This window comes from Canis lupus, chromosome 1 (genome assembly GCF_048164855.1).
Source record: "Canis lupus baileyi chromosome 1, mCanLup2.hap1, whole genome shotgun sequence".
NCBI lineage: Eukaryota > Metazoa > Chordata > Mammalia > Carnivora > Canidae > Canis > Canis lupus.
Window position 1 is genome coordinate 20,971,121 of NC_132838.1, and position 22,961 is coordinate 20,994,081.

Consider the following 22,961-nt stretch of genomic DNA (forward strand, 5'->3'; position numbering starts at 1 on the left):
TGAAAATTCATGTCGCAGTCAGGAGATTGGATCGGTTTCATTCCGCTCACAATTCCCAAATGCTTGCATTATGGAAAATCGGCAGCTCTGCCAACTTTTCAGGGAAGAAAAAAACACACACACATACTAAAAGCACCAGATGCAAATTAATGGTAGGGAGTCTTTAACTCTTTAAACCACCCCCCTAAATTTCCATCATAGGAAACATGTGATGAGTTTTAGCCTAAGAACTAGATTCTTTTTTTTTTTTTTTCAATAACAGCAATGAAACGTACTTTTATTTGTGACCCAAGTAGGAGAATTTCTGGCAAACTTTTTTTTTTTTAATATTAAAAAAACCCCTCCACCTTTTCCCCTCTTCCTTTTTCCCTTTCAAGACTATTTAAATTTACATAGTAAAACATGTTAGGACAGCCAAGCCTCAGCATGTTGTGTTCTGTCCTCTAGCTGGCAAATTTACGCCACGACAGTTTATTCATCCACATGCTTTTTGGCGACTCTTCATCACGTATTTGTGCTTAGATCTTCTGGTGCCTCCCTCCGTGTGCTACCCATAAGGTCGAAAGAAAAGCAAGTATTCTATTTCTCTATTCAGGGTGGGTTTTTTTTTCTTCTTCTTCTTCTTTTTTTGGATGATGGTTTTGGGGTTTGTTTTTTTTTTTTTTTTTTGGTTTTTTTTTTGTTGTTTTTTTTTAGTGCTTTTTCTTTTCGTGTATTCCCTTTGTGGTTTAGTGTAAGACTTTGGGAATGTGCCCATAATTCTCTCACTCAACACTTCTGGTTTAGTGTTGTGCTTCAGATGTAATTTTAAGAGACACCGTACAATCAAAATGGATACCCAGAAACCCCAGAACAGGGCTATGGACAAGCATTCAGTGCAGAGGGCTATTAATTTCTAAATTCTCTTTGTGTTGCTTTCAAAACGTGTGACTGTAGATTGGCAAATAACCATTTGGTGCCAACCTGGTACCATGCTTTGTCATGCTAGCCTAAAGTTCAACTGGAAGTCCTCTATCTCCCCCTCAACATTAGAAAGGAAAACCTAAACAAGAGTTCTGACCTGATTTTAGATTTGATCATTAGGTTACAAAAATGATTATCACTAAGGCAGATTTTTTTTTCTGAGCTAAATATTTCTTCAAAAGGGTTTATATGAGGATTAAGAAAAAGAGGGAATGAAAGCGTATTTCTTTTACAAAATTGTCAAATTTATAAGCGTTTTCACTCTCAAAATGATATAAAACAACTTCAGGCAGTTCCTAAGATGCAGTTTCCTGTTTATTTAAAGTTAAATTGTAATTCCTAAAGTTGCTAGCCCAGCATAAATAAAGAATATAAATATGCCTTGTTAGGGGAAGATAGAAACTTTGATATGCTGGGTCTTATTTTTTTTAGAGTATCTCAGTAAAATATAGGAAGTCTCATCAGTTATTTAATGAGGACTTGAAAGTAAATCTTTTCCTCTATTATGCAATTAAGAACGACTATGTTTTTATTCCCCATTAGGTCTCAGAGTTCCAAGAAACAGAATTTTATTTCAGTGTCTTGCTTCATTTCAACTTTTGTTTTCTCAGTTTGTACATGAGTGTGTGTGTGTGTGTGTGTGTGTGTGTTCATGGTGTGTCAATGTCTGGAGATTATAGTGGCTCTGTCCTCTTTCCCTTAAAATCTATTGTGTTAAAATAGCAGACAGAAGAAGGTTCTACTTTTTTTTTTTTCTCTCATAGTTTACTTCTATTTTATGCGGGCAAACTGCCCATCCAGATGGTGGAATTTCACCTGTAAGCAATCTGAAACGATCGGTTAATTCTGACATTTTATAGAGCCCTTTTCTTTTCTTTTCATACAGTGCAACTAAGTGCAGAGTAACTATTCAAGATAATGTTTCCTTTTTCCCCCCTTTTAAAGCGCTTCCTGGTGTGATTGGTCCTCCCCCCCCCCTCAAAATCTGTATTTTGGGCTCAATTAAAAATCTGTGGCATTAGGCACTTTGCTGCTGTTGTCAAAACCACATCCCATGAAACCTTTGACCACTTCTAACATGTGTAAATGAGGAAATGACGGTAGAAGTGAAGGGACAAGTGTCGATGAGCAGGTTAGTGGCTGAGAAGCAGATCATTGTAATTTCATAAGCTCAACGTCCCACTGCCTTTGATAAATTCACTGTTAACTTTTCTCCTCCCACCAAATTCACCACGTACACCAACTCACACCTCCTTAAGTAACACCTAGCTTGGTGTTAGCTACCGGAATCCTGAAATTTGGTTTTGTTTTCTGTGTGGCTAGCCTCTGGTGGTTTATGTGACTGAATAAAAACTGGAGACATGGTTTGAGATGATTTGTTGATCTGTGATTGAAGAATCTCATTATTTCCTGAACCAGGTTTTGGGGATGTTTTTGAAGTAGAGTGCAAAAAGGACAAGAAGTCTTGGAGTTTTGTTATTATTCGTAATAATTGTATTTATACAGTATTTACAAGTTATTTTGGAATGCTACCCTCTTGTTTTTATTTCTAGAAATCTCTCATTTGCATGAATTATTTCTTGAGTTATTTATACAGTAAAGATGGCTCTAGGGACCTTTTCTCCCCCCTGGCTTATTCCCTTGGGAGAACATTTTTTTGAAAGCACTCATATTATACCTGTTAGGATTTGAGACCCTGGTCACGCTGTTATTTGTTGCTTTTTTTTTTCTCCCCCTGCTTGCTGTTTCACACATGTTAATTCCTGTGGGCATTTTCTTTTTAAAGTGATGAGATTTTCACTGTCCAGCAGCAAGCCACATTTACTGGAGTTATTGAACTCTGAAATAGGAAACCTGTGGGCGACAGTTTTACCCTCCCCAGAAGCTGTTGCTTCAGTCAAGGGGAATTACAACCCCATGACTGAGAATTTTAAAGTAGTTTGACTAAAACATCCCAAGGACTCCTTTCAGGTATTGCAACAAAATCAACATTTGTTTGTGGCCAGGGAAGCCAGGGTTCCTGGCAGTGTTCTTATCCAGTTGTTTCTCAGATTTCCCTTGCAAACTTTCCCATTGGTTGGGGTCTGTGGAGAGATTTCAGTGGCTGGCTGGGGGAAATGTTTGGGAGAACATTTGCGTATCAAAGCAGCCTAAATATTTGCAAAAATGTTTGCTTGAGAAAAAAAAAAAAGAATCCACTCAGGATTAGGAAGTGACTTGCTAAAACATTTTAAAGGCATTTGTCATTTACTCAAGTATATTTTTCGTGAAGGAGGGCCTAGCCTAAATTTCAGGGGTCATCCCAGAATCCATATTTTTAAAAAGGTGAGATAATAAATGCTTTGGCTTTATGATTAAGGTCTGTATCTATATGTGGGATAAAAATGCACAAAAAAAAAAAAAAACCCTCAAAAAAACTCACCCAAAAAACAGGAAGGGAAAAAAAAGGAGACACAAGTACATTTAAAAATTAATTGGTTTTTATTTAGTGAACCCATAAAACAAAAGGTGCAGAGAAAGGCCTCATGAAATGATAGGATTGAATGGCTCTTGAACAGCTAACTGTAACCTCATTTTCCCCCACATTATGTGTTTTTGCCTTATAAAACACAACTGTATTGCTATGATATGATGTTCGGTTCTGTTGGAGTTCACAGGCTTTCTCTCAATAGTAATGATTTCTCCTTTTTTTTTTTTTTTCCTTTGTAAAGAGTTTCACGTGGGCATTTTTGTGTTCAGATTATTAAACTTTTAACTGCATTTCACTTTTGGTTTGGAAACAGTACATATAAAACCCAGTGCAGGCCAGTTTCTCCAATTTGTTAACAGTGTAGGAGTTGAACGTTGACAATTACTGTACTTAAAAGCCCTTCAGATCAGGTGTTATTTTACCATCTGGACAGTAATAAAAATATGGATCTGGATACAGAGAAATAGGATGTACAGTACTCAACGGCCCAGTGCACTCTATTGGTGCTAAGGTGTGCTTGGCTACATCTTACAAGTGTGTGTATGTGAGTGAGTGGGTTCATATGTAATTGTGTGTTGAGTATGTGATCATTCCTCCAGAAAACCCAGGCATAGGATTCTTGAGTCTTTTTTCAAGCTGGGCATTATCGTAATACCAGAATGTTTGGCTACTTTCCTTCAATATTAAATAAAAATGTGTAATATATCTGTATATATATTATATATGTATAATTATATATATATATATATGCCTTCCTAAGTAACACTTGCCTAAATTCTTTTTAATACTCATGCTTCTTCATGAAGTGTATGGTGTGGCAATGCGATACAATGCTGACAGCAGAGGTAGGCTTGGGTAGATGCGGTTCCATTACACAGCTGTGTGCCCTAAGACAAATACATTAACCTCTCTGAATCTCCTTTTTCCCTTCCATATTGAGTGAAACGATTAATGATAATAGTTATGGTACTACCTAACAGGATTATGCTGAAGCTTGTGTGGAAGCACTTGATAAAAACAAAGAGCTGTAACAATTGATTTTTGATGCAAACGGCCAATTCACAATCCACGTGCCATCTTCATAACTCAAGGAACTCTCTCATGTTCAAAAATAAGAGAGATGCAAATATGAGATTATATTTCATTATTAACAAATAGTAACTTTGGGATCACCAGAACATGTGTTACTAATTTTACACGTGAAGAAAAATGACCCATTTTTTAAAAGTATCTGGATATGCTCTTTGAAATAATGTTATTCTTAATTAAGGCAGAAGTGGGTACATTGGAGGGAAATAGTGACCCTCTGGAGAAATGGAGAGTGAAAATAGTTTAGGGAAATGAGTCTTAGCGTCTTCTCTTTCGGAAAGATGCATGCATGTTTCTCTCAATTGTCATGAATTTCATGTTTGCACACCGGGGTGAATACTTAAATGATAATGGTCATTGTGGAGAAGAACCTACCCACTACAATTTGTATCTGTGTATGCCTACCTATATCAGTCTATATGTTTCCTTAAGAATGTGTCATCCCCAGGAATTGAGGGTATAAGGCAACTGTTAGATGCTGGGCCAGCTGCATTTAGACACTTGTCTAGAAGATTTTTTCAGTTTTCAGTGTATGTCCAGTCCTGTTCCTTGAGAATTCTTTGGGAGAAGTAAGAACGTTTGTTTTCTTTATTTAAAAGACTGACATGATGAACGGTGGTGTATGTGGTTTCGTGATACTATTTTGGTCATTTCGTGTTCCTCCTTCAATGTAATAATACATAGGCACCTTGATCCTGGTCCAGATATTATTTATCTAAATATCTGTAATCTCAATGATATTATTATTATGGCGTTGTTTCCAACAACCGGTATTTATTGCCATGGACCACCTTGTGTAAAGGAGTGTCTTAGAGAGCTTATAAGACTTGTCTCAGGCATGTGGGATTCGCAGGCGTGTGCAGAGTTCCCTTCTGGTGGCCTGCTAGGAGCTAACTTCAACTGAGGAACTCGTCAGTAAATTCATTAATTTGATAAATATTAAGTAAACCATGGAAAAAACAGGCACGTGCCAGTTACGACTGCACGGCTTTTAAGATTTTTTTAAGACTTTAGGATGGAAACCCAATTAATTTAATGTTCTATCAGTTTCACTCAAACATCCCAATCTAAGGACCAATTTCATTTACATATTTCTAATCTGGTGAACAGATAGAGTCTACTTATTATTTCTCTTGAAATTTCTTAAACGAGGCTAACAGGTCCTTCTCTTTGAGACTCCATTTGATAAAACGGCCATGTGTCTCTTCGCCTTGAGGTTTCAGTACCCACAGTCACGAGATGGGAAAGAAATCGTGGAACTTCTTTAGAAATTGTCTCATAAAAGGGATTCATTTAAAAATTGGGGGGACAGCATTTAAAATTTAATAAAAAAAAAGTAATTCAAAGTAAAGTCTGTAGCCAAACTCCTTAATTGTGATGCATTTGCCGAGTTCCCCTCTCCCATCGTCGGGCCTGCTCTCATGCCATATGGCCTACCATGGAACATTTAACTTGTCAGATATAATGGATTGTCCTGGAAGCAGATTTTTGCTTTGAGCACTCGGCTCCTTTCTTGCATCTCACTCTCAGCTCCAGGCTGCAGGATGAAGGATTGTGGTGGAAATGCAAGGAAGAGACACACAGTTGATTCCCCTTAAGAGAGTGACCTATATGCCACAAAATTTTACCCACGTAAAGAGGCATTATCCCCGTCACTGGCCTTAGCAGGCTGCATGTCAAAATCGTTTAAATTTGCCTGGACTTAACAGATTGTGCAAACATTTCAGAATTGAGTGCTTAGGAATAATAAAACATCGTCATTTTAACTTATGCAGAAATGGTGTAGCCACATCAGCCGAAGGATAAGTATTATTTATCATGACCTACATGTAACCTAAACCACCTGGTTTGTAGATGCTGTAAATTAAGTTCAACTCCCAAATCTACTGAGAATGCTTAAGAAAAAAAAAATCACCTTACAGAGATGTTACATGGCTTCATTGTTTCTGTTTGGTGAGGAGATGTGAGGTTGAAATGATCATTTAGGTGGATGGACAAGTGGCTGTTAATTATCCTACTAAGCTTCCTATATTGAAACTTAAATGCACACCTTCCGTTTATCCCAATCTATTTGAAATTAGACATTGAACATCCTATGGATCATTTAATTTTTATATGTAAATGGAAAAAACATAGTATTTGATGTCAATTTTAATTTGGTGCTTTCGCGAAGTAATTTATTTCTTTTTTTCAAGTTGTGATATTGTTTCTGAAATCACAAGCTTAGGGAGCTCTAGGAGGAGTTTGCGGCTTTTGCATTCATAGGAAAACTTCCTTCAAAGAATAAACGATGCTCTTTCTATTTGTATATGTTCATACATAGCTGTCAGGGATTCCTCTAGTATAACCTACTGTAATCCCAAATATTACAATAGAGACCCAAATTATCAATCAAGCACAAACAAGTGGAAAAATAAGTAACTTGTATATCTCATGATGATACATAAATGATACATAGTGGGTTGCTCCAGGGTTACAAAAATTCATTAGTAGATTTGTATGTGACACACGGAAAAACACTAGAAGAGACTCTATTTACAAAAGTTAATTTAATATACTCACCAAAACAAGAATGTTTATGTGTTAGGAATTTAATATAGGTCACTCCACAAATTCATGTATTATAGATAATTTTTTAATGTGGAGCTATAAAAAACTACAGTGACCTTGAAAACTGATATAAACCACACTTCCATACAAAGAAGAATTCTTTTTTAATGGACAACTTGCATTAAAAGCTGCTAAGAAATCTCTGTTAAAGTCAGTATCTAATAATAAAGTGTACTTGTGTATATTTCTCACTGATCCTAAAGTGAGCACACTTGTCTCATTAATGCCACTGATAGGATGATATGTTCCCCCCCCCTCCCTGTGTTCAAATTTTGGTCGGCTTAGTCCTCCCGGAGTTTGGGTGGTGCCTGGCCGGTGGGCTCTTGTCGGGGCGTGCGCGCCCTCTGCTGGCTTCTCACATTGGAACCGGCCCGCGTGAGGGGTTCTTCATTTCTTTTACTTTTCAGGGTTGGGTGTTTTGGTGTGTTTTGTTTTTGCATTCTTAAAAAAAAAAAAAAAAACATCATATATTTGTAGTGACTATAAAGTTGTAGGTTAATACGGAGGATGACAGCTAATTTGCTTCTGTTTGAAAGTAAGGTGTTTTGGGACACCTGGTGGCTCAGTGGTTGAGCGCCTGCCTTGGGCCCAGAGCGTGACCCCGGGGTCCTGGGATCGAGTCCTGCATCGGGCTCTCCGCAGGGAGCCTGCTTCTTCCTCTGCCTGTGTCTCTGTGTCTCTCATGAATAAATCAATAAAATCTTTAAAAATTAAAAAGAAAAGGAAAGAACGGTTTTTTGGGGTTGGTTTGTTTGTTAGATTCCTGATAGTTTAAATAACACGTAGAGTACCTGCCGGTTTTGAGTTTTTAAGTGGTCAATTTCATATTTCCAGCTATTGTGCATTTTCATTGCTTTCATAGTTCCTCCTGGCCCGATTACATGTAAGGATTCTTGTTTGACTAAGTTGGGAGTGGACTTCAGAAAGAGAAATTATTGGAATTTGGCCTTGTGGCTCTGTGGGATAATAGATGTGGCAGGTAACTCCTAGAGGATCATTCCATGGTAGCGTCAGTGGTTTTCCTGCCTCGTGAAGGAAAATGAATATTTACATCGCAGTGTTTCATGAAGGCATTTTTGGTTTCCTTGTAGACCAAATGAAGCTGTCCTCTGTTGTAGATATAGAGTGAAACCTCTTTTTGTTTTGCTTGGCCCCCTTTGGTTATTGTTTGTAGAGTGTGAGATGTTAAAGGAGCAAGTCACTGATGGTCCCTGTATCCCCAGCTTCCCAGGTCGCAGGACCAAGTTATGCAAGTTAAGTCACAGAGGGAGCCTCCTGGCCTCTCTGCCACTGCCTGGATGGAGAGCATCCTAGGATCCTGGTCGTGAAGACCGGGGCTCTGAGTAATGGATAGGTCTTTAAAATACCAACAGTTTGGGATCCCTGGGTGGCGCAGCGGTTTGGCGCCTGCCTTTGGCCCAGGGCACAATCCTGGAGACCCGGGATCAAATCCCACGTCGGGCTCCCCGTGCATGGAGCCTGCTTCTCCCTCTGCCTGTGTCTCTGCCTCTCTCTCTGTCTCTCTGTGTGACTATCATAAGTAAAAAAAAAAAAAAAAAAGTTAAAATACCAACAGTTTTTGTTGACAAGGTTTCATCAAATTCTTTGTATTAATTAATTATGTATAAGCGATTTCTCTGTATCTCTGAAATGACATGACTCTACTGAGTCAATTTGGGAGCTGTTACCCAGAGAGGGCAGTTTAGAATTTTGCTGTTCTTTTGTCTTACATTGCAAATTTCTCTGATTTTGTAAGCAAATGACCTCAAAATTCCCCAGCCAGCTCCCTAAAATATGGGATGATCAAAGAGTACATGTAGAGTTAGGGAAGGGGGAAAATGCCATCCTAAGATTTTTTTTTTTTTTCCGGTTTCCTGACTTTCCAATGTTAGGTATCAGTTACTTTAAAATTTGTTTTGAGTAAATGATACAAATATCTCTGATGTATTTAACATTGTCAAAGAAGTATGACCTGCATTCTAATAAATATCAAGTTGCTCCTATCTCAGTTATAATAGCTATCTTGCATGGAACCTCGAATACACATCTCTCCTGTTGCCACCTCTTACCACGATGCAGTTCTTTTTATTTTGTTTTAAAGATTTTATTTATTTATTCATGAGAGACACACAGAGAGAGAGAGAGAGGCAGAGACACAGGCAGAGGGAGAAGCAGGCTCCATGCAGGGAGCCTGACATGGGACTAGATCCCTGGACCCCGGGATCACGCCCTAAGCCGAAGGCAGACGCTCAACCACTGAGCCACCCAGGTGTCCCAACCACGATGTAGTTCTGCTTGGGATTCTCCTCCTCTGTGCTTTTCAGTCCGCCTGTTCTCCCCTGACCGATGGACATTGTTGGGTTTGCTCCCTAGCATCTCAACCATCTAAATCCTTACTGGAGGATAGTGTCCACTGCTGATGTACCAGCAGCCAACACATGGTACGCAGGGGCACCAACCAATATTTATTTCCATATCTCATGTATTTTGGATCTCTTTTGCAATGATTCAGGCGATCATTTTTTCAAGTTTCAGAACTGAAAATTGCTGTCTGTAGACACCTAGTCCTTGTTATGTATTTTATTTTCTTGCCTATTTTGGTCATATGAGGTCAGTATGCTGACTACTCCCCTTGTCCTTCCTCCCTTCTTCTCCTTGACCGTCCTTCCCACGGCCTCTCCCCTTCCTTCCTGTGCCCCCCCTTCCGCTCTTGCTGTAGTCATGCTCATGGATTCAGTAATTGGGAGGCTTCCCTTCAACATCATAGTATGGGACTCACGCCTCGTGTGATTTTATCTGTGAAGCACTGTCTTCCTTTAGCAGCGACTAGTGTCACAGAGGAGCTGGGCTCTGAGAACTTTGGGCCTGTTTGCCTTCCACTTTTTGCTTGTCGTGGGCCTGATGTCTTAGAGTTGACCTGGAAGAGTGGGTGCAAGAATCAGCAGTCTTCCCATTCTTTGCTCTATGGATGCTCTGAACTGTATTTTGAATTTTGAGCTCTTTCCCCCCAGCTTCTCAGTGGTGTATGTTTAGGGAATATAGACCCATGGTGAGTCAGTGCTAAGGCTGGAGAAACAGTCATCCAACATATCGGACGCCTAACATAGATAAAGGAATGATACTTGCATTATCTTCTGTCTGGGGTTGGAAATGGGGGCGTCTGGCTGGCTCAGTCCAAAGAGCATGTGACTTTTGATCTTGGGGTTGAGAGTTAAGGCCCCATGTTGGGTGTAAGGATTACTTAAATAAAAACTTAACATTTTAAAAAATGTTATCTTTGTGTATGTGTATCTATGTAAGTGTAATGCTTGTATATATTTTAACACACGTCTAAACTATATTTAAAATCTTCATGAGATGCCCATGATTCTTACTTTTGTACAGTCTTGAGTATCATATCAAATGTGCTTGTGGTTTCTTTGAGAGATGATACTTGTTATATTTTTGTTAGCTGCAAGCTTAGCTGGAAAACCGAGGCCATTGCCTCCATCCCACGATGCTAAAATACATAATTTACCTTTATAGACACTATAACAAATGTAATCCTAAACTTTTTCCTGTTTTCTATCCCACTGTGGCTTACACAGAGTCTGGTCAGTATTATTTTTTACAGTTAATATCAGGAAGGCTCTGTTTGGACATTAGCTTACTGGGGAGCAAATAGTTGATTGCCAGAAGTGATTTGCATGGTGAAATGCAGCTTCAGATTTTCTTAAATTTTGCTGATAAATTCCAAAAAGAATTAACCAGGCCACAGAGTCTTTATTCATGTGATCTTTCTACCGCATCTGACCAGAAATGTCATAGATCTCCTCCAGAGGGATCAAAGGACCAGATTCTCTCCCTTTGTATGGACTTGTAATGCCTTCAGTAGAGCACAGAAAAGGGTAAATATGTGGGTGAAAGGGCCCTTTTTATCAAACCATGTTTGCTAGAGGTTGATCCTGGAGTGTAAAGGTGACTTCTGACTTGGGATAGAATGGGGAAGGGATATTTTCAGAGCACTAGCCAGTGGGTCTGATAGAAGAGGAGCCACCTTTCATCTCTAGGACTCTCATGTCTTGGAATTCCATCATTTATTAACGGGAATAAATTCTCCTTCGTAAACGTGAGACTAATTTCTTTGAAACAACCAGTCTTCATGAGTGGAGATGAACAAATTTAAAGGCCAAGTATGCTGCCAGAAAAAGGTTTCTGAAATAGAACCGTCAGAAAGGTCCTCAGAGATCAACAATTGTTTGTGTTTAAAAATCTGATTAAAAAAAAAAAATCTGATTAAATGGGTTGAATCGGGTACTAATCTATTTTTTTTTGTCGTTGCTGTCTATCAGGCTACCCAGGTTTATTGAAGTTTCAGCTAATGTAACCTTAGAGGCTGTGCCTGTCCCTTAAATTGGTTACTGTTACCCCTGGCTTGTTAAATTAACCAATGGAATTTTATTAAAAAAAAAAAAAATATATATATATATATATAGAACACCAGATCCTACTCTTCTGAAGGCAGATAGCCTGGGGTAGAGAAGCCAGGAATCTGGGGGTTTTTTTGTTTGTGTGTTTGAAGATTTTATTTATTTATTTGAGAGGGAGAGAGACAGAGATGGTGACAGCGTGAGCAGGGAAGAGAGGGAGGAGCAGGGAGCCAGACTCAGGGCTCGATCTCAGGACCCTGGGACCATGACCTGGGCCGAAGGCAGACACATAATGGACTGAGCCACCCCAACACCCCAAGAATCTGTTTTAAGAAACCTCTTACTAGTGGGTCTCATGACCAGCAAGGTTTCTTAGCCTTAGAGGAGAATTTGGGAGATTGCTTTTCTTACTGCCCATCCTCTCCTCCTAGAATCTAGCGAGCATATTTCTCTGTGCTTGCTTTGATTCCTTTCGTATGTGTGGCAAGATTGACCTTTCTTCATTTTTGTATAAAGACTGTTATGGTTCCTCAAATTAAAAAAAAAAAAAAGGGAGCTTTCAGAGGCTCATGTTGTTTCTTCAGAGGGCACACAAGTCCTTAATTGCTGTGGTTGCCAGTCATCACGCACACACTGGGATAACAATGTAAAACAGGGTAGGCAGGACTATTAAGATCTTATTCACATCAAGCCAGTGGTAAGTTACTCATTAGAAGTAAGTTGAGTGATTCGGGGTTGCCCTTAGTCCTTCAGGTCTCCAGGGGACCCTTGTACAAATTGCTGATTCAGAAAATCATTACTCTGGTGGCTGAAGTGGCACTTTAGTGGCCTTAAAGAGTTATTTGACACACCTCCCCAAACAGCTAAGTTATCCCCGTGATTATGTTGATTAATTGCACACTCTGTGGAATTAGAGTTATTTTCAATGAAAGATTTTCCTGCATTTGGAAAATAAAGCATAAAACTCATGCGCTTTAATTTGATAATATGCGCACTTCTGAGCATGACACCGAGCGAGGGGATTATTTTGGCTGTTGTCTAGGGCACGTGTCTAAGGCAGTACTTTTCTTATTTTTGCTCTTAGAAAGTCCTTTGTGGTGTCCTGGAGGGTGGTCACTCAGAAGTGCTTATCGTTTCTAGCATTTTTATCCACCAAAGGACTTGAGAACTCCTTTTTGCCTTACAAACAGTTAAAATGATTTGAGGGAAGGGGTCGTGGTATGCACTGAGAGGAAGACAGGTGGAATAATCTTCAATACCTACTGACATTCCCTCTAGAACACTCCAGAAAGAAGTGGCCTGCTGTCTGCAGGGGCTTTGGTCCTGGAATTGGAAGTTGAGGTCCTAGCTTCCTCTCCTGATGTCTGTATAACCTCTCCGCCTCCTCCTAGAAGTTGGCTGCTCTTTCCTCATTTTCGGGACCTCATCTATAAAAATGGAGCTTAAAATGCCCCCCAGAGGAGTTCTTAGGGTGTGTTGTCTTAAATATATAGGTTACGTTACTTTGCATGCCATACAGTGCTTTACAAATGTGAGCGCTTTAAGGAAAATCGAATATAGATTCTCTACCACAGGCAAGTCCCCCCAAAGGAAGAGTTTTGGTGGTGCCTCAAGATAGTCGGCATATCTAGAATTTTAGTCCACCCACTGTTTTGAAGGCAGTACAGTGTCTAGACGAGATGAGGTGAATCAGTGACGAAATGAAGCCAAAACTCATAATTTTCCAGGATCGGAGCTATAGATCATTACTGAGTTTTCTATTTTTACGGTTTAAGCACATCAGTGAAAGAGAAGACTGATGCTAGTCTTTTCTGGGGAGATGGCTAGCTCCCTGCTTCCCATTATCCTTTGCTACAAACTCTGTGCCTACTCACATCCCTACCCTCACCACCCCCCCTTTTCTTTCTGGTCTCAATTTAGGAAGACGGGGAGGAAGAGAATTTTCTAGGCTGTGGAATGACTAGTTTATTCGCTGGAATTGAGTTGTAATTCTTTTTAGCATAAAATTTATTAATTTTGGATTTTTGAATGCCAATGGATGAAGACCGGGTCGTCCTGGTGCAGCAAGAGCCTGTAGGAGAGAACCAAGGCTCTTTTGAGTTGTAGAAATCGGAAGAATAATGTCAGCTTCTGATTTCTTGCAAATGCATTCTCTTACCTCCAAAAAAGGACCTCGGGTAAAGTAGACCAGCCAGTGAGAATAATGAAGGTGTATCTACAGAGAAACATCACAAATAGTAAACGGTGTTTTAAGATCAATTTAATTAAAATAAAATACGATTTTTTATTTATTTCATAGAAAATTACAAGCATATGTTAACACAATGCATTCCTAGTGGTAAGGTTTTTTCTTTTTTTTTCTTTCTTTTTTTTTTTTTTAAATAATAGTAGCTCCCGAAGTTCCTCATGACTTTGGGATTAAGAGACAAAAAGATACGGTGCAGGTATGTATATTCACATAAGTTTAGGAAAGACAGTATTAAGCTAAATGAAGTGTCTTCACTGCAGGACTTGTCAGAGGTTTTAACATGTTCAGATATATTGTAAATTTCTGCGGGGGGACAGCCCCCAGAAATTGTAACATTTCCTAGGCCCTTTAAATTAGCCTTCCTTTTGTTTTGGGGAATCTGTACTGGTATTACTATTTTAGAGAAGGCCCTTGTGAGTGATGCTGCGTTGTCCTATATTGTAAATGATATTTTTTTTCTTCCACTCTTCTCTGTGCATCTTAAGGCGAAGTCCTATTCTTCACTTAGGGAATGTCTAGAGATGCCGCCTGCTGCCATGTTTTTGTTGATTAGTCACTTCAAGTTTGCGTGGAGATGGTTGCGTTCTGTTGTAGGACGTCACAGGTTCCGGTGTACATCATTTGCACAGCTCTAAAGTACCAAGAGACCTTTTAGGGCTAAAACACCATGTAAATGTAAATTATCACTACCTATACGACACTTTCATTAATTTCATATCAAATTCATGAGTGTTTTGAGCTCTGGGATTTGAGTCTTCAGTATTGGGCTTCTTGCTTATTTATAGTTCTCCCCCTCCCCCCCCCCCCCCCAGTTTAAATAGCAGCAGCACAGAATAGTGCTAAGAGCACAGCCTTTGGAATTAAAGTGCCAGGGTTTGACTCCCGGTTGGGTCACCTACTGCCTGTGTAGTCTTGGGCAGTGTTCTGTATCTCAGTTTCCTTCTCTACAAAATGGGTGTTTCTATTACCTACCGCCCAGGGTCACTGCGCAGATTGAATAAATCAGTCTACGTAAGCCCTTATGCATAGTGGACAATATGTGGTGAAGTCTCAGCTATTCTTATTTGGTCAAGGGAGGGAAAAGTGAGGATGGAAAAGATGAAAGGGCTGTAAATAATAGCCTCATGTGTATTTTCAGAAAAATTTTAGTCATTGTTTAATGCAATAGTCTTTTCAATATGCAAAATAATAATAATAATAATAATAATAATAATAAATCCAGTAGCCAGGGATGGTTTGGGGTTGGGGACAGGGACAGAGATTTATTCTGATCCAAACATGGTTATGATGAGTTCCCTAGTCTGATGTCAGGGAACAAAAGGCTCATTCTTCAGTTCCCAGAATGAGGATTAGCAGTGAAGCAGCCTTGCTTGGTTTGTCCTGAAGCATCAGATAATTTTTCACTAAGCCTTTTCCTGGGATGGTATGTTCCACTGGTACAGGTGCATCTTTTTCAGTGCTGGGTGAGATACCTACCATTTTTATATGATTTTTAAAGTGACCTTTTAAGAATGCAAAAGGCTAGAAACCCGAACATGACCTTGTGATTACCCTACTGGTCAACCACCGGTGTGGTCTTCTGTGTCAAGCCTAGCTGCAGAAATCATATTCTCAATAACCTGTTCCTGTGTATTTCCATGCGGATTAGAACTGCTGTAGTAATTGACCAGAGGTGATAATGCTTGGATGTATCCCTGTGAATGAATGGGTTTATGAGATCATTTTCCCTTCAAGTAATGTTTTCATTCTCATCCGGTTCCCTTGGCGTTCTCTTACAATAGGGTACCGCGGATATACTGAAAAAATAAATTAAAAGTCAAGTTGAAAATGATATAAGGAATATAAAAGTATTAAATTTGGAATTGTATAGAAATGTGTTAACAACACTACCCCCAAACAAGCAAACAAACAAACAGAAAACCATTTTCTTTTTCCTTATCCTTCCCGGGGCAGCAAGATAAAGGCTTATTGAATAGATCAACAAAAATTTTTAAAACATTGGAAGCCACTTATGCTTTCTGCTTGGATTAGTTTCTCAAGGGCAACCGAAGAGGCCAGGGAATCCCTTATTGATCATCGATCGCTGCCATTTTTAATAGGCAAATCCAGACACAGGTTTTAGCGGCTGATGGGCTCAGTTTGGTCAAAACACGTGTTGACTTCCCGGATTGTTTGCTCACTGTAGATGCCGACTTGCTCTGGAGAAGGGGCTGCGTGTTGATCTCCTTTGTCTCCAGGAGGATTGATTGACGGATGTTGTGTCTGCTCAGTCCCGGCGTTTTTCTTGCTTAATTTAAAAAATTGTGACATAGTATTTATTACATGCGCCTCGTACACATCATTTTTGTGGAGGAGGGTTGTTTAGCCGATATGTCGACTTGGCCCGCGTGCACCGTGTCTGGAGCTCTCCTGCGCCCTCGGTGAGCTCCAGAGGGCCCGGCGGGCGCTGCACGCAGGGCAGCTCATCCCCGGCAGCAGGATTTACCATTTGGTGCTTTTAGGTATAAAAATGAATCAAATGCCTGACAAGATTGGTTTGGGGATCGTACTTCCGAGCCACCCCCCCACCCCCCTTGGTGGGCATGCGACAAATGCCGCTAACGGGTGCTCGTAGGCCCTGAGATGTGGGCAGCAGCGCCCCAGCAGCCGAGGCCCCGAGGTTGCTGCTGCCCCTGCGGCTCGGCTGGGTAGTTGGAGCCACGGGCTTGGCACTGCCACCGCTGTCCTCGTGCCAAGAAATATCCGCAGCGGCTGTCGCATTCTAGGACTGGAGGGTCGTCTCGAAAATTCCGCAGTGAACGCGCCGGGCTTGGTCGTCCCTGCCCTGTCTTGCCAGCACTGGGGGGACAGGGCGTCCTGGTGCCTCCGAGCCGGGAGGTGAGCGGGGGCGACCAGCGGGGGGCGGCCGGCCGGGGACAGCCCCTCGCCTGGCACGGGGACCCGCAGAGCGTGCGGGGCTTTGTGCTCCTGAGCACAGAGTCACCCAAGAATCCTCCTCGAACATGTCCCCGGCGTCGTGAGCATGTTATTATCTGAGACCCATGTGGCAGTGAATTTTAAGCAGAAGGTCGACATCAGAACCAGAGCTGATCTCTAATGGGCAGTTCACACAAAAGACACACACGCACACCCCCATCGAGAAACATCTACCCATGTCTAGATCGTAGGCACGAGGTGTCATTGTAAAATGGCTGCTGTTTGTCATTAGCAAACGGTGGCAGTGGATCTGACACGTTTGAGGAGGTGCTGGGGTCCGTCCACAGCCCCCGATTATTTTGCTCCCAAACAGGGGTCTGGGCTCTGAGGGCAGATTTATAGTTGAATTTGGGAACAAAAAGATGTAATAAAGTTAAAGGCTGACACTCTCAGAGTGAAATGTGTTTGCTCATGATCTCCGGAGCCATCTATCTGATGGGAAAAGTGGATGCTACAGATGAAATCTTTACAAGGAGCATAATCCTAAAATAAATAAATAAATAAATAAATAAATAAATAAATAAATAAATAAATAAATTTAAAAAAAAAGTGCACCTCCCAGCCTCCTGCTGGCTGCGCTGCCTCTTTGGTACCTCGCAGACTTCGACAGAGTCCTGGACGGGTGCCCATTGATGTCATGGAAACACTCAAATTACTGAGAATGATTCATGTCTATGCTGGTCTCTTATCCTCCCCCACACAAACAGGAGTAGATTTTTAACCCTGACAACTTGTAATTTGCAGTGGGTTTATTTTTGTATCTGGATAAATATTTTTTAACAAGCAAAATTAAGATTAAGCAGTCTGTATCTGATATGATAGTAAAGAATGCCGGGTCTATGTAGCCAAGAGTACTTTGGGGACTCTGTGCAGCGTGAATTCATATTCTCTTCTCTCCCTTCCTTCCTAGCCCCTTGCTCTTTTCATTTCACTCCTCCTCTCTTGATTTCTCTCCTTTCTCTCCCATTTATTTTCATTCACATTCTCTCTCTCTCTCTCCTTACTATTTGCACTGACCTTCTAGCTTTAAAATAATGGAAGGAATAGCCTCAACTTATATATATATATATGAATTGAGACAAATCCTGGTAGGAAAATTCATCCCTCCAGTTCTATGTGTTGGAGTCGGGTTGGGAAATAATGCCAGGTGGTGAGATTCTATAGGGGACAGCTTCAGTAATTCCTTCTAGAGAAAGGAGATGGATAATCCCTCTACCTTCTTACTGTATTTTGCAATCCAATTTTTAGAAATTACCCAAACAGGACACTAGATGTTCAATTTCCTAGGAAGTCAGAGCAAATTCTACTTTACCTATCTTTCTATCTTTGTCCGCCCGCCTCCCTAACCTCCTCACCTGCTTTTTCTGGTGGTTAAACAAGTGAATATTATGTCAGAGTGAACTGTGTGGTGGTTGTAGTGAAGCTTTTCAGACATAAGAGCTTAAGGAAGGACATACCTCATTTGGTAGCTCATAAAGGTCGAGCTCTTTTCTGTTAGTAATATTTATAAAGGGAAGTTCAAGGGTATAAGTGGCCTACATTTGACTTACACAGAAAAGTAAATACGTGTATATGACCACTTATGCTTCTGAAACGGGTAAACGCATATTGGCTTTAATGTAAAATCCTCATACAATGAAAGTTATTGTCTTAGATCTCTGGAGGCTGACAGTCTATGAGATGGGATCCTGTTTCATGGGAATTGAAACTGATATGGGGATTGATTTTCTGCTTTGCCCCGATCACTATGCCAGATATGGGGGAGCAGGGAGGAGTGTTTTCCTAAGTCGGAGATTCTCTGAAGCCAATAGAAAAGTTAGTACTGAGGGGGAGAGAGGGTTAATTTTGAGACTCAGGTTTGGCTTTCTTTGAAAATCATCTTCCATTTTATGAATACAGTGAACTTCGGTATCAGGTACACTTTTGACAGGATAGCAGATTTATTGAAGATCCGTTCTTTGTGTGGTGTCAGGAAGGTGGACTCTAATAGCATTGTCATTGAACCAAAAGATAAAAAATGACTGCCGTGACTTTTAACATTTATTTTAACTGGAGTGGAGGGAGGAAAACTTGGGGGTTGCAGACTTTAGAAGGATTTCAATTCTGATCTCTCCAAATACTAGTTTTGAATCTTCCCATTGGAAAACAGAAAAAAAGAATAGTCGGGTTCTGGGTGTGATGTGCTGTGGCCCTCTCAGCTCTAGTCTTGAAGAGAGAAGTATCCCTCCATCTTGGGTGGGGTGGGATGGAGTTTGTGTTCTGGCCACTTGGTCATGGCACTGGTCCTTTTTGATGTCCTAATATGGGTCGGTTTTCTATGACAGCTCTTCACATGTCACTAAATTCTATTGCTTAGATCTCTTGTAATGTGGCTTCATTGTCTACCCTTGCAAATTATTAAGGCTAAACATACTTCTGAAATAACCCAAATAAGCAGCCTGATTGTATCCTTAGATGTGGCCAAAGAGCATCTGAGGCTCTATACATCCCCGTAGAGCCATCCACAGATAAAAGCTGAGTTGTTAGAATTGGCACAAGACATGGACGTTCCATTATTCCTTGTTCCACTGGGTCAATCGGTAGGATCTGAACTTGGGTTCAGAGGGGACCATTCTGCAAAAGCCCCCTTCCCCAGTGTAAATTCCATCATCATCTTGATCATGATGGGGTGTACCCCCTGGGAAAGGGAGTTTAAAAAAGAGAGAGAGAGAGAGAGACACACACACACACACAGAGAGGGGAGTCTCAGAATTTTGAGTAGTTTCTTTGCTATTTTCACCATCTGGAGAGCCTTGATTGATTAGCTTTGGCCTCACCATTAAGTGTCAATATAATCAATGGGAATTACTAGACGAGGGTCATTACATAGATAATTTGCCTGCTGTGTAAATAAAAATGAAATTGTTTAAATTTTGTGAGAGAAAGAAAGTGAAAATAAGGGCTGACAATTTGTTTGTTAGAGAAAGTGGAGGCCATTGGAATGACAGTTTTTGGAAGTGTGGAGCAGTTTGGCTAAGAATAGGCATGAAGGATATTTTTTTTCCAGTTTATCATAGCCAGAGTGAGGAAGTGTTATTCCTTCTCTTGCTTGCATACATTGCCAGCAGTGCCTACTTTACGTATGTAAACATCGGGGAAGAGAAGTGGATGCCTGTTACCTGGAGATTTTTTTTTTTTTTTTAAGGAAAAACATAATTTACACTTTTTTGTTGTTTCTCTTGGCAGGTAAAACAGAAAGGGGCTCATACTCATCTTATGGGAGAGAATCAAACTTACAGGGTTGCCACCAGGTAAGTGAGAATCTTGCTTGGGGAAGGGCTGAGAGAATTAACCCGGTAAATCGGTGTGTTTTGTAAATTAGGTGATGCATTTTAGACTGTGGCACTGAGATGCACTGAATATCTGCCGATGCCTCTCTCTTTTATAAAGTAATGAAATAACACAGAGCTGGGAAGTAATAAACACCTCGTCTCTAGATCCCTGCCGTATCAGAACTGCATTCACTGGCCTTTTTTTTTTTTTTTTTTTTAATCCATCAGCCGATACCAGTGGCACTGTTTGCAAACCAGCAATGTCCGTTAAAGTGGTTCTATCAAAAGAGTTTATTTGCAATTAAGAACTTACGAATTTCTTACACTAGAAATACTTCGTGTAGCCATGCGTCAGACCCTGGGTTTCGGGTGGGTTGTTGCCCTAAATTATAGTTTTCATAGGGGCTGTATGATGTTGTGTGAAAACAGGGTTGTATTGAGAGATAAAAATGTCTGTGAAAATATGATTTGTTGTCCCTTTTTGTTTCTGAATTGTTTTTGGCTGGAAGTCAAGGCCAGCAGGCTAACAGCAAAGCCGTCTCAGGGGAAGCATGCGTGAGCTAGAAAAATAAGAGTACTTTAATTAAATAATAAAATGCCAGTGTAATACAAAGGTATAGCATGTGTGTGTTTGTGTCTCTGTGCACTCTGCATTTGCATACTTTGCACTCTCCAGAGAAAGCCCACTTCTAAAAATACTATCCATGGCCAAAAGTGTAAGCTTTGCTTTAGGACAATTGAGTTTTTGTAGATGCTTTCTTTCTTTCTTTTTCTTTATTATTATTATTTTTTTTACTTCAATATCGGTATTAATCACATGTTTAAAATCTTTGATTTTGCTTAGGATTTAGGCTTTCTTTTTTGTAAGTGCATTGGTTTCTTACTTGGGCAAACTCTTGGTAGAATTTAATAATCCTCTCTCATATTCAGAGCTTTCTACTGTCTCATTCCTCACCCAAACAGAATGTACATTCTTCTTATGCTCGAAAGGGAATGCTTGCTCTCCAACCCGCTCACCCTCCCATTTTCTTTAAGGATATGGGAACAAATCGGTTTTGAATTTCTGAAACAACCTGTTTAATACATCCTGGAAAATGCAAGCAGACAGTTTTTGCAATTAAACAGAGCCTGTGAAGGATGTTACCTTTATGCATCAGTCATATGTCACTAGAGGTGGAATTCTGGTGGAGGTTTATTTTTTTTTTTATCCCCCCTGGATATATTTGCATTTTTAAAATTGCCTCCTCTGGCCCAGCCACCGATTCAGTCCTGTTCGGCATCTGAAAGCTTGGTCGCAACGAGGTGAACTGGTGCTTGGTTAAGAACTCCTGCTACACAAGCTGCAGAGTACAGTTCATGGCAGTTTGTTTGGAAAGAATTCTGCAGGAAAGAAATTTACAGCCATTCCAGCACAACGGAAACATCTTTGGAATGTGAGTGCAAATGTTCGGGGCAGATAGCTCCGGCGACAAGCCTCTCAGTGCTGAGTCTCTGGTGTAAAGCTCTCAATTCCTGCAGAAGAGCCGGTTCCTGTGTATCTGGTTGCGGAGGGTCAAGGCAGAGGTCACTAGAGTTTTGGGGAGAAGAAAGTTGACAACATCCTTCCTTTTTGCAGATGGTCATGGCAGAGGTCTCTGTTTTCGCTGGGCCTCTTTTTCTGGTCAATGAGAGAATAGGCTTCCTCGCCCCTGTATCCTTTCTTACTAATAGGAATTGGCGTGATTCCTCACAGACACAAAGATTTCCTCTGCTGAGTAAGCGCGAGGCCCCTTAACTTGTTAAAGCATCATCCAGACCGCGTGAGTCTGTCTGTGTAAGTGCAGGGACACAGACCCTCCCTCGGTTTGTGGGAAATACTTCCCTCGGGTGAGACCGAAGTTATTTTTTTGGCAAACACCAGGTGAGAAGTGGAAGGGGCAGAGGGTGGAGTAGAGGTGGACGGACCGGTGTGTGATGGCTGCGTTTCTGGGCCTCGGGAGGCGCATTTTGAGACATTCGTGTCCAGGAAAATTCTCATTGTATATAGGAGTGTGCCTGCATATGCTTTTCTTAAAAAGTCTTCATAGTGTAGCTGTGGAGTGTGGAGATTTCTCTCTTTCTTGTGTCTGCTTCACGGTCGTGAGTCTTGCAAGAACCGACTTTCTCTGTGCTTAGCGTGGTCTCAGCAGTATCCATAAACAGTGTGATCACTTAAGGATAAATAAAAGAGCCAAATTTTGGAAATTCCCCGATTGAGAAAATAGGGGCTGGAGAGGAAAAGTGCACATATTATGAGTTTCTGCTTTCCGTGAAATTTGAGAATAGAGCAGACCATAGTGTGTCTTCCAGTGAATGTTTCTCTGGTGCCGAATTGCTTTTTTGAATCCCTGTCTCCAACACCAGCTATGCAGACCAAAGGGAAAGGCAAAGTCTCGGTATCTTGGGCTTCAAGTCTAAGTAGCAGATCACAGCTGAAATGATTCCCCACTGTGTGGCAAGGTGAGTGGCTCTCCTGGAGAGGAAGCTTTTGTTTCTCCTGTTTACTACATTTTAGAGATGCTGGGTGGAAATCCTTTAGATGATATGCCCTGAGGAGCTCCCAGAGCAGCTTTATCGTATTATAACAACGTATCCTGTGGACTTAGGGGGATGAGCACTGTTACACGGGAAGATGCTTGTTCCAGTCCCAATAGCCTTTTGTTTGGTATAGAGAAATAGTGGTGGTAAGCAACAGGTAGCAAAAAGCCGTTCCGGAGAAATAAATTATTATTTTGAAATGCATGTTTTTTTTTTTTCAAAAATGCATCAGGTTAAAATATATCTATTATATATACACATATGTCGCATGTATATAATATAACATATATATATGCGCATTACGTTTCTCTTGAGGATTTAACACTAAT

General features: G+C 40.6%; 1 protein-coding gene across 28 annotated transcripts in view; it reads left to right on the plus strand.

The window, feature by feature from the left end:
- Positions 1–22,961, plus strand: part of TCF4 (transcription factor 4) — a 361,238-nt gene that overhangs the window by 160,198 nt on the left and 178,079 nt on the right. For 22 of the 28 annotated variants that reach the window (XM_072822655.1, XM_072822688.1, XM_072822592.1 and 19 more), the window contains one exon: positions 19,991–20,055. In XM_072822655.1, the coding sequence (XP_072678756.1) occupies positions 19,991–20,055 (65 nt within the window). Of the gene's footprint in view, positions 1–238; positions 597–19,818; positions 19,885–19,990; positions 20,056–21,841; positions 21,977–22,478; positions 22,555–22,961 lie in introns of those variants that run through there. The other 6 variants (XM_072822756.1, XM_072822765.1, XM_072822740.1 and 3 more) reach the window with 5 other exon arrangements.